The 10,842-nt window shown below is 30.1% G+C and overlaps 9 protein-coding genes across 9 annotated transcripts; 6 read left to right on the forward strand and 3 right to left on the reverse strand.

Moving 5' to 3' along the window:
• On the reverse strand, positions 1-1,359 carry Chro.20223 (hypothetical protein; the record flags this gene model as incomplete). Its single annotated transcript, XM_661179.1, has 1 exon — positions 1-1,359. A coding segment is annotated over one exon (1,359 nt), but the record flags the coding sequence as incomplete, so codon positions are not given.
• A 597-nt stretch (positions 1,360-1,956) lies between these two features.
• Positions 1,957-2,736, forward strand: Chro.20222 (proteasome A type subunit). Its single annotated transcript, XM_661180.1, has 1 exon — positions 1,957-2,736. The coding sequence occupies one exon, from the start codon at positions 1,957-1,959 to the stop codon at positions 2,734-2,736; it is 780 nt and encodes a 259-aa protein (XP_666272.1).
• Positions 2,737-3,345: 609 nt separating this feature from the next.
• Chro.20221 (hypothetical protein) lies at positions 3,346-4,566 on the forward strand. The annotated part of the gene is made up of 1 exon (XM_661181.1): positions 3,346-4,566. The coding sequence occupies one exon, from the start codon at positions 3,346-3,348 to the stop codon at positions 4,564-4,566; it is 1,221 nt and encodes a 406-aa protein (XP_666273.1).
• Positions 4,567-4,709: 143 nt separating this feature from the next.
• Chro.20220 (hypothetical protein) lies at positions 4,710-5,264 on the reverse strand. Its single annotated transcript, XM_661182.1, has 1 exon — positions 4,710-5,264. One exon carries the CDS (start codon positions 5,262-5,264, stop codon positions 4,710-4,712), a length of 555 nt encoding a protein of 184 aa, XP_666274.1.
• A 98-nt stretch (positions 5,265-5,362) lies between these two features.
• On the forward strand, positions 5,363-5,980 carry Chro.20219 (hypothetical protein). The annotated part of the gene is made up of 1 exon (XM_661183.1): positions 5,363-5,980. One exon carries the CDS (start codon positions 5,363-5,365, stop codon positions 5,978-5,980), a length of 618 nt encoding a protein of 205 aa, XP_666275.1.
• A 240-nt stretch (positions 5,981-6,220) lies between these two features.
• Positions 6,221-7,024, forward strand: Chro.20218 (hypothetical protein). The annotated part of the gene is made up of 1 exon (XM_661184.1): positions 6,221-7,024. One exon carries the CDS (start codon positions 6,221-6,223, stop codon positions 7,022-7,024), a length of 804 nt encoding a protein of 267 aa, XP_666276.1.
• Positions 7,025-7,754: 730 nt separating this feature from the next.
• Chro.20217 (hypothetical protein) lies at positions 7,755-8,315 on the forward strand. The annotated part of the gene is made up of 1 exon (XM_661185.1): positions 7,755-8,315. The coding sequence occupies one exon, from the start codon at positions 7,755-7,757 to the stop codon at positions 8,313-8,315; it is 561 nt and encodes a 186-aa protein (XP_666277.1).
• A 267-nt stretch (positions 8,316-8,582) lies between these two features.
• Positions 8,583-9,284, forward strand: Chro.20216 (hypothetical protein). Its single annotated transcript, XM_661186.1, has 1 exon — positions 8,583-9,284. The coding sequence occupies one exon, from the start codon at positions 8,583-8,585 to the stop codon at positions 9,282-9,284; it is 702 nt and encodes a 233-aa protein (XP_666278.1).
• A 68-nt stretch (positions 9,285-9,352) lies between these two features.
• On the reverse strand, positions 9,353-10,465 carry Chro.20215 (hypothetical protein). Its single annotated transcript, XM_661187.1, has 1 exon — positions 9,353-10,465. One exon carries the CDS (start codon positions 10,463-10,465, stop codon positions 9,353-9,355), a length of 1,113 nt encoding a protein of 370 aa, XP_666279.1.
• Between the last annotated feature and the right edge of the window lie 377 nt (positions 10,466-10,842).

A 10,842-nucleotide genomic window follows, 5' to 3' on the forward strand; every position in this document is an offset into this window, starting at 1 on the left:
CAACAATGAAAAAGGAGTAGTATATAATAATTCAATATTTAAATCACGAAGATTTTCGAATCTATTTTTCAAAGAATATAGACTACTCTCAATAATAGATTCATCAATATAGAGTAGTCCTAAATCATATGCAAACAAAATAAATCGCATCAAAATATTATTATTCGTTTTCTTATGTATTGAAATTGGCTGGCCAATTTTTGAACTTGAAATACGCAGTATTAGACTTATTACATTTGGAATTGGTGGGTTTAGTATATTTTCACTGGTTATTTGACTAAATTTGTATTCTCCATTTTCAATGGTTGATTCAAGCTCTACTAATTTTATAAATCCATTAAGAAGCATTAACAATTGATTACAGCTATCACAAAGTAACCAACAAAAAGCTTTTGGTGCCAACTTCTGTTCAAATATTTTATCAACTTGGTTTTTTGCAAGGGTATGTTTGGAATTAATAACTCTCTTCTTTGGTTTAATTTTTAAATTATTGGTTGGCAAATATTCTTCTTCACTGTTAGAATTGCTTCCAGCCATATCGTATTTTATCTCGTTGTATATGTCTAGTGCATTTTGGTCATTTTGGGATCCAAATCTATCCTCTTGATCAAAGCCATCAAATAACTGTTCACTACTTTCTCGAGATAAACTACTATAAATTTGAATTCTAAGTCCCTTTGAATTCGGAGAATTTTTTTTGTTGTATTTCCCAATATCGCAAGAAATTAAGTGGATATTATCCAGAACTTTTATTGTGTCCGGGGAAATTAATTTGAATTTATAAAATGTATTAGCACTATTTTTTGGAATATTTTGACTTCCGCTTAATTGAACAATAATGTTTAAAATATTACTCCATTGTTTTCTTACAAACTTCGTGAGAGATTCATACGAGATCTTTATCTCGGATTTTCTCTTTGGTATTTCAAATCCATTAAATATATCCCCTTCATACAAAAATTTAGATAAAGTTTTTTGAAATATTGGGTTTAATTGGTATTGCACAGAAATAGAATCAGATGAACTTTTTTGGGAGTTAGAATCTAGTACATTGACTTTAATTATTTTCAATGATCTTAATCTCCTAATTGCATATTCCAATTCATTTCTTTTTGTTGTAAGTATCCATATATTCATAGCTTGTTCTCCTATGTAATTTCCATATCCACTTCCCAAAATCATAAGTCTAGACACAATATTCTGTTGTATCTCAGAAAGGGACGAAAATAATTCAGTTACACAAGAAATATCTTCAAATAATAGGCATGCATTAGTGCTAGACAAAGTTGCTATGTATTCTTGTAAATTCCATGATGAAAGAGATGAAGTTTTATAATCAAAAGATCTCTCTATTGACATTATTACTACAAACGCAACTTTTTGCGGAGCTAAAAGCTAATTCATCTCTGTATTAATAATGAATATATTTTTATTAATAATCAAGGGTCATATAAATGGCGGCATTAAAAAAATAACTGTTTATCACATTGTTTAAAAAAAGAATGTCTTATGAAGATATATAAAATCTGTTTTAAAAGCCAAATAAAGAATAATTTGATTGAAGTATCAATTTTTACATGAACTCAGTAAATACAAATTTTCAAATTTAACTAATTTAAAAAGGTTCGTTCAGATTAATTCACGCAATATTTCAAAACGATCCAAATTAATTAATTTTGCGTTTTATTCTAGTTTCTAATTAACTAATGTCCTGGTATTCAAAAAGATAGTTTAATGTTTAGGCACCAGTCTATAGTCATTTTAATTAGACTTTTTATTCATTAATTATTAACCCGCGAATATTGCCGCCACCCCCCTAAGTTTTCTAAAAATAGAATTGTACTAGAATAGGTTTCAAGAGTATTTGATACTTTTTTCTGTTCACTCTTATAACAATATAGTAGTTGTGAATAAATCCTTTTTATTACTTTAGTTTTTTTAATAAGTATTTCAATAATGTATAGAAACCAATATGATACGGATGTTGTTACTTGGTCTCCACAAGGAAGAGTTTTCCAGATTGAATACGCCATGGAAGCAGTTAAACAAGGCACTGCAGTAGTTGGAGCAAGAAACAATGAGATAGTTGTTCTTGCTTGCATAAAAAGAAGTACAAGCAAGCTCGCTGGGTACCAAAAGAAACTATACAAAATTGATAACCATATTGGCGTAGCAGTTTCAGGGATTACTGCAGACGCTAAAGTAATTTGTAACTATCTTAGATCAGAATGTCTAAACTACTCATTCACATATGATTCACCAATGCCATTGAACACTTTGGTTAACAAGCTTGTATTGAAATCCCAGGTAAATACACAAGAATACGGCAGAAGGCCATTTGGCGTAGGATTGCTCTTGGCAGGATTTGATGAAAGCGGCCCGCACTTATTTGAAACATGCCCTTCTGGGAATTGCTTTGAATATTACTCGATTGCAATAGGGTCAAGATCTCAAGCTAGCAAAACTTATTTAGAAAAACATTTTAAGGAATTTGCTAATTGTAGCAAGGATCAATTGATTTTACATACTTTAAGAGCATTAAGATCAAGCTTGTCATCTGAACAAGAAATGAATCAAGAAAATGTGGATGTGGCAATTTTAGGAAGAAATGACGTTTATAATGAATTATTAGAGGAAGAAAAAATAAAATATCTTCAAATTATTAACCAAGAACAACCGCCAACTATAGAACAAATTGATGAATCTCAAGAAACTTCCTCTATGCAAATAGACTAATGACTGATTGCTCATTTTTACGTTTTTTTGTAGATTTCAATAATTATTGCCTCTATATAAAGTATGGTTTCTGTAGTTAACTTTTAAGTACATTGCCAATTAAATAAATGTTTTTCTTATATATCAAAATTTTTTTGCAAAGATATAATTTAATATTTTAATTTATCGTTGGATAATTCCGCACGGAATGAGTTCTTCAAATTATTGTGCTGGCTGAATTTTTTTTTAAATTGGGTTTACATGAAATATTTTTTGAAGCATGTAGAATGATAATTTGATAAATCATAGTTGAGAGCCATTCCTATAATCATTTTCAAATTTAATGTACTTTTTGCACAAATTCTTATTTCTTAAATTCGATAACCTATAAGAAAATTAAATAATTTGAAACTCGATATATTAGTTTCTATTTCCAAATGCGACAAAAAGAAGTAAACTAAATACAAAATATAATAATCAAATCAAACTAATTATTGAACGAAATAATACTTTCTAATGTTTAATTAATTACTAATTTATTTTTTATCGTCAATCTAATTTTTTAAGCATGCGAGGTCTTTTTTAACATGGCGGCGTCTAAGTTTCTTCAAAACCAATAAATCGTAATCAATGGAAGAAGATGATAAAATAAATTTATTTGGGGTTTATGAAGAATTGTTTCATCTCTTACGTGATGGAAAAGATGAGGTAATTAAAGGAAGTATGGAGCTACTCCTTGATCAGAGTGAAATGGAATCCCTATCAGAATTTTTATCAAATAACCCCAACTATTTCAGAAGCATTCTTCTACTTATTGGAAACGATATTTCCAGCATATCAGAATGTGCTTTGAAAATTTTGATAAATCTGTCTCAAAAGTCCGAAATTGGAGAAGAGTTATGTAGAAATTGGAGCGCAATCGAATATTCGATGGATAATCTAAGAGAGCAGATCAAATCAAATTCTACTGTACCGTATCATTTATCTCTAAACTTGATGCTTATTTCAAATTTGACACGTTATTCAAAGGGGAGAGAAAAGTTTTTTGATAAGTCTAGACAAAGTAAAAGTTTTTATTTAACCTATTTACTCGAGTGTCTCTCTAACTCTAGGGATAAGAAGGAGAGAGAGATGATCATTAATATTTTAAATAATTGTACATATTGTAGTCAAGGGCGAGTATTTTTGTTTGATAGTAATTTAGGTATTGAATTACTCAACAAAGTTTCGGAGCTAATGCTAGCAACATCAAGAAAAGATGATTTGATAATGACCAAGAGTCTAATGAGTATTATTACGCACGTTTGCCTAGATAAGAACTTACATACAATTATATCAAAAAAAGATTGTAATGTAATCCCATCATTATGTTGTTTGGTTTACCCTAATGAAAGTCATCGAAATCTAAGGTATAGAAAAAGCAGTAATATATTATCCGAACTCCAAAATAAAACGATTTTTTTTGATTCAAAGCGCGAAGGAACGAATTCCAATAATATTTCGTTTAACGAATTTGAAAATAGGAATCCCAAAAAAAAGTGTGGGGGTGATGATGAAGAATTTACAGATTCTGCTGCAGAAGACAAAGTTTCCGAGTTTATAAAAAAAAATGCAATCGGCCCTGTTAATAAAAATATATCTCAAGATGTATTTGACTGTATATTAGTATTAATTTCAACGATTAATGGGAGGACTTTCCTTCGAGAGTTGGGAGCATATGAAGTTTTGAGAGTATGGCATTTATATGAATCAAAGGATGAAATAATTAGTGGGATTGAAGATATTATACATTTATTAGTATACTCTGAGGACGAGCTTCTACAACAAGATAATAGCTCTATAGATGCATAGCTAATATAAATCTAAATTTTATCTTTAAGGGATTATTTACAAGATTTTATTTCATCCCATTGGTATTCATAAAATGAAAGTATGCCTCTAATTTTAAAGGCCATAAATGCTGTATTCTATAGTGAGTTAGTTTGGGAAATGTATTAATTATTGATACTTACTTTTGCTTGCGAATGAGATATTTTTTTAGATTCGTAGCATTTTGGACATTTTCTATTTAATAAGAGGCATGTTTTTAGACCTGGATATTTATTTAAATACTTAATCTTTCCTGACTTAATACTGTATAATTGGACGAAATCACAATATTCCAAGTACTTTCTTTTTATTGAATCATCTTGCTCAGCAATCCTAGCTTCTAATTCTATACAGTACTTGTAAAATTTATTGCAGTCTTGCTGATAAACCCATCTCTGAGCAAAGTCCAGGTAACAAATTTTACAGTGGATCCCTTCAAATAATCTTGTAAGAGAGTTGTACTTATCAATAATTTGTTCTGTATGATATCTCATGTCCATTAGTTTGTTATATAAACTTTCTGCTTCGGAAATTTTCATTGATAAACTTTTATATTTTAAGATCTTTGTTTGTTCGACATTTTTTTGAATAGAAAACATATTTACTCCACAATCTAATGCAATCTCATCATAATAGTGATAATTCCGTTGGCCGATAAGATAATGAAGAATATTTCCCATTTTATTTATTCACATTCAACTCTCTTTTCCTTCGGCGCAATTAAATCAATATTAAGATATAAGTTTTTAACAATTTTTTATTCCAGAAATAAAGAATTATGAAACTATTAGGGGTTAATAGTTTTGCTCTAAGACAATTTGTAGAGGGATACAGAGGAAGTTATATTCCAAGAATGAGTCCTTATGAATTCTTGAGGAACGTAAATAATTACATTATCGAGAATAATCCTACATTAGTCGATGGGTATGCAGATTTCTGCAAACACATTTTTATTCCAAATTTTACAGAGGCGAAGCAATCAATTGTAAAGATCACAAATGAAAACGAAAAGTATATTAAGACAGGGTATATTTCGAGGAGAGACGAAGAGATTCCAGTATTGTCAAGGTGGTTCCCAAAGGATTCCCCACCCGCATCACAACTAATTAAAAGCAAGTATTTAGATATCATTCTTTATAGTAAAGAACAGTGCGAGAAAGAATCAAGCATTATGAACTGTTGTCTACAAGATATTCTAGATGATAAGGAAAAGAACCCGGACTGGTATATAATATCAATTAAGGCGCAAAATGAAAGCTTCGAAGTCCCAATGGAGCCAATAACAATTCTTAGAAATACTTTAATAGAAGAGGGAGGTAGTGGGGTCCCATTGAAAAGAGAAAAATACTTGGAGTCGGTAGAGTTTTGGAAGGAACATGCCATTGTATTTAGCTAGCAGACTCAAATGTTTCAATTCGTCTAAAAATAAAATTTATTACGGGCAGATCTTTTGCCTACTCGGGAGCAATCATTGTAGGCATATACGGCATGGCTATTTACGTATTCGGCCCAATGAATTACATTATTGAGATGCAAGGCGTGCTCCATGATATATATTATACTTGAACTGAGTACTAAATAAAAAAAAAAAAAAGTATATATATATATATATATATATTACTTATTTTGAATATAAATGTATGGAAACAAAGATAAGGAAATAGGAGTATTTCAAGAGAAGATAGAGCACAGTGGGGAGATAGTGGATGCTACTTTGGCGGAATTTAATGTAAAATATCAAACATTATTCTTCATTGCGACTCTTGTTCTGTCTATAGCAGGATTTTTTTCTGCAATATATTCATTATTTGGGTTAAGGATCACAAACTTTGTAAATTCTTGCCTTCAGTTAATTGTAGGAGTGCTTTTATTATTGTTGGATATTCCTGGGCAACCAAGATGGAGCGCAAAGTTTAGAAGTGATATTAGACGTCAAGCAAGGATTTTATCAAAGTTAACAGGGAAATCTCTTTCCCTCTTGTTTTTGTCATGCCTGTGCTCAACTACTCTAAGAGCAAATAATAGAGGCCCAATGATAATTTCTATGTTTTCGAAAACAAAGTCAAAATCTCCTGGATTATTTTTACTAACATTCTTGGTTTGTTTACTTACTTCATCCGTTGCAGTATTGGGTCTCCTTATTTCTTTTGAGAAAGGAATAAGACTGAATAGGATTAAGAAGAGTGTAATATCGAGTTATACAAGTGTTGGAGCTTGCAATACTATTGAAATATATAGAAGTTATGCTCTTTCTGATCCATTATTTGGAATGCTTGGCGATGAATTCAATAGATTAATAAGCGACAGAACAGATAACAATTATCAATTTTCTCAAGATGAGCTAAGCATTATTTTTAATGCATTGGATGACAACCAAAAAGGATCAATTAATGAAAGGGAGTTTGTTGAGTTTTTTTCATCTAGATTTACACTAGTGTAGTTTGTTTGGTAGAAATAAATTAGGGCGTTTTGCTACTAAATCCTTATTATATTTTATGAACATTTCTGTGGCAATATCTGCTTTTTTTTTTTTTTTTGACTAGATCTAATTATTTTTATTTGGATTTTAATCCTATTTTTTAGTGAATATATAAATGAATTTAGGCGGTATTTTTTCCAGTACAAAGTCTTTGCGAATGTGTGACGGAATTGAAATCGAGGGAATTAGTATTTAATGCTATACTAACCAATAGTTATCATACCACTTCTTTGGATATTTAACTTGATATTGCTAATAGATTTGATACAAAATGTATGAAACACAAGGTGGAATTTCAGGTAAGTTAATCGTTAGAGTACTTTGCATGTGGAGAAGTTATAGATACTATGGTGACATCTACTAATAAAAGTTTAACTGTTTTGATTTTATGCAACTCTAAAAGTTAATTACCATTTTGTATTTATAATGAAAAGTACATCTATTTGGTTGAAAAAGTTAATACTTACAAACTTCTTTTATAGGCGAAAGGTTTATAGTTGGCGTTAAGAGCTCTTCCAAAGTGGATGTAACTTTGGCCGATCAAATAATTATAGGCGGGGCAAGAGTAGAAAAGACTCTCCAAGATTTGAATTGTAGATACCAGACGCTATTTTTCATTGGAGCTGGTGCATCTTCTGCCGCAGGCGTATTAGCTGCTACAAATTCATTATTTAATATTCAGCCGGCAAATATGATCAATTCCCTATTCCAACTCTTATTTGGAATTTTATTGATGATTCTAGATGTTCCTGGAAGCCCACGTTGGTCAGCAAGAGGTAGAACATTGATTAGGAAAGAAGCAAGGTTTTTAACCCATTTAACAGGAAAAAGCCTTTGCCTTTTATTTCTTAGTTGCCTTACATCCACTACACTCTGGCCTCAAAGGAGAGGGGCAGGAGTACTAGCACTTCTGGCCTTTCTGACTTCTGTTGCAGTTGCTGGGGTTGCAATTATTGGATTATTGATATCTCTGCAAAAAAGTGTAAGGCTTGAAAGAGTTAGGAAAAATATTATCACAACAAAAACATCAACTGTAGCTGATGTATATAGAAGATATGCGATCGCAGATCCAGTTTATGGGATGCAATTTGAAGAATTTAGTAGAATGGCAGCAGATTATACTAACGGAAGACAACAGTTTGGAGTTACTGATTTAAGCATTATATACAATGCTTTAGACGAAAACCAAAAGAGTGGAATAAATGAAAGAGAATTTTCAGAGTGGGTAAATGGCTCTACTGTTTATCTATAGATGTACAACGCGATTCTTATTATTAATAATCCGTTGCCACATAAATCTGATCAATTTAATTAAAACAATGTTACCAACAGGATTTAGTAGTAGTAGTTGAAACGTTCTAAATAGTTTTCAAAAGCAATTTTTTGTTTTAATTATGCGGTTAAACTTTTTTTTTTCTTAAATTTTTTTTCTTAAAAAATTACAATTGCACAAAAAAAAATCTTTAATTTCGTATTTACGTCTACCACATAAGATGAGCTGGTACTATAATACTTAAACATGAGTATTTGCTTAAGGGGTATTCAGAATGCTCTTGAAACTAAACTAGGAGAGTTAGATACACTAAAATCACATGATTGGAACCTAGAAATAGATGCATTTCTAGATGAAGAAGAAAAAGGTACAGCGAAAGAAGGGGGGGCTATTATGAGTGAACATAAATGGGAGATTGAAATTCAAAGTTTGAAAAATGATATTTGCTGCCTTTTTGATTCATTTGAGAAAGAGGTAGATTTACTAAATAATGATGGTATGAATACCGATAGGTATAGTTCACTTCTTCAGAATTTGAAGCACGACTATAATAACATTTGCAAGTATATTGACTCTAGAAGAAAAAGGGTGAACCTTTTTTCAAAATCAAACACTCCGTCCGGAAATAAGTATCAGAAATTATACATAGATAAAAGTACTGAATCATTCGAAAGATCTCAGTTTTATAGGGAAAAGAATATAATTAAAGATTCAGTTTTAAATTTAAATTCAATGATAGATCAGGCATTGAATACAACTCAATCATTAAGTGGTCAAAATCATACTTTGAAATTAATTTTTGATAAGACGCGCACAATGAGAAAGAAATCTATAAGCAATATTCAAAGTGTTGTAAATTCAATTATCAACTTGAAAAAGAGACAAAATTTTGTAGTTTCAGTCTTATTTATATTACTTGTTGTCATTATAATATACATTAAGAAGTAGAAACTATTGAATTTTGCATATTATCGCAATTATTCTATTATTGGGTCGATTAACATTTTGGTTTGTTTTTATTCTGAACTTTCCTGAATTCCATTAAGGATCTCAACTTCAATCTTGAATAATTCGATTAATTCTCTTTTAAAAGCATTTAAGCTATCCCCAGAATATCTAAGCATCCCTGTTGCAATACCTTTAGAACACCATTTAATTGGATCAAATTCAAACATTATTTGATAGGCAAATGCACCACAATTTGCAGCAGTATTTTTAATAATCTTCTCATTAATTTGTGAGCTAATATTTTTCAGGCGGAATCTAACTGTGAACATTGTTTCTGAACTTCTAATTGCCGCATTATTATAGAAGTCACTTCCATGTAGTTTAGAACTCAAATTTTTTTGTAATGGAGTAAATTTTGGAGTAACATTGTCCAAATTGTATTCATCAGATATGTTATTGTTGCTTAAATCTTTAATTGCGTTGTAAGTTCTAGTTTCTCTATCAAAACTGTAGTATTTAAGTGTTCCAGGAGATAGTATCATTGCAGCGCACTCGTCTCCAATATCGGAGTTATTCGTTATTCGCCGTTCAAGCAAAAATCTTTTACTTAGCTCAGATTTATCAGTGCGATTTTCAATGTTGAAAATATTTGAATAAAAAGGGTAAGCCAACTTAAAATTTTCATTATCATCCTTCTCTTTGTTGTTTTGATTGCTCAATATATTAGAAACGTAGGAAAACATTTTCTCCCTCGAATCTCCCTCATCTCCTAGTACAATTCCAGTTGAAAATTCTCTAAATAGTTTCTGCTTCCTTGCAGAAGTATTTTTAATAAATTCTTCCATTTTACTTTCTGACTTCTTTTCAAAAGTGGCATTTTTGCAACCACTTCTTTTGATCCCTAAATAATTTTCATAATTATAAAATTTATTACAATTGGAGGAAGTTTCAGATGGATTTGTATTTGCTTTTTCTTGACTGAGATTCCATATATTTTTTAACATATTTTTACTTGTATTTTCTGAAATTGTATCAATACAATTTTTTTCAAAGTCAGATTTTTGATAATAAGGGTCTGAGAACAAGTCATTTGGACGCATCCTTTCTTTTGATTTAATTTTAAGTCTTTCATCAATTAATATTGAATAACGATTAAAGTCAATTACGTTTCCTTTAAACATATTTAAAATAAAATATAATGAGTGTTTATACTAATCTAGAAATGAGTTTGCATCTCATGAATTTCAACAAATTGGCAGATTTGATTCTGGTTATTTATTTTAGGATGCTTATTACTTTACAATTAATCATGTAATTTCGACATAATAGTGGAGACACAGACTTATCAGACAACTTTATTAAATAAATTTATTTCATTGTTTGAACCGTATAAATTAAAATTAAAAATAATAAAGTAAAATAGTTGAAAACATATTTTCGTAGATGATTTGGTTAATCTATAATTAACTTATATCAAGATCTTAAATCATTTTTAAAAGTATCAATTCAAAAGCTAGTGAGCAGCTTGATGATTAGCGATCATTATACGATATTAGCA

The sequence above is a fragment of the Cryptosporidium hominis genome (genome assembly GCF_000006425.1).
Source record: "Cryptosporidium hominis TU502 chromosome 2 CHRO012054, whole genome shotgun sequence".
Lineage (NCBI taxonomy): Eukaryota > Apicomplexa > Conoidasida > Eucoccidiorida > Cryptosporidiidae > Cryptosporidium > Cryptosporidium hominis.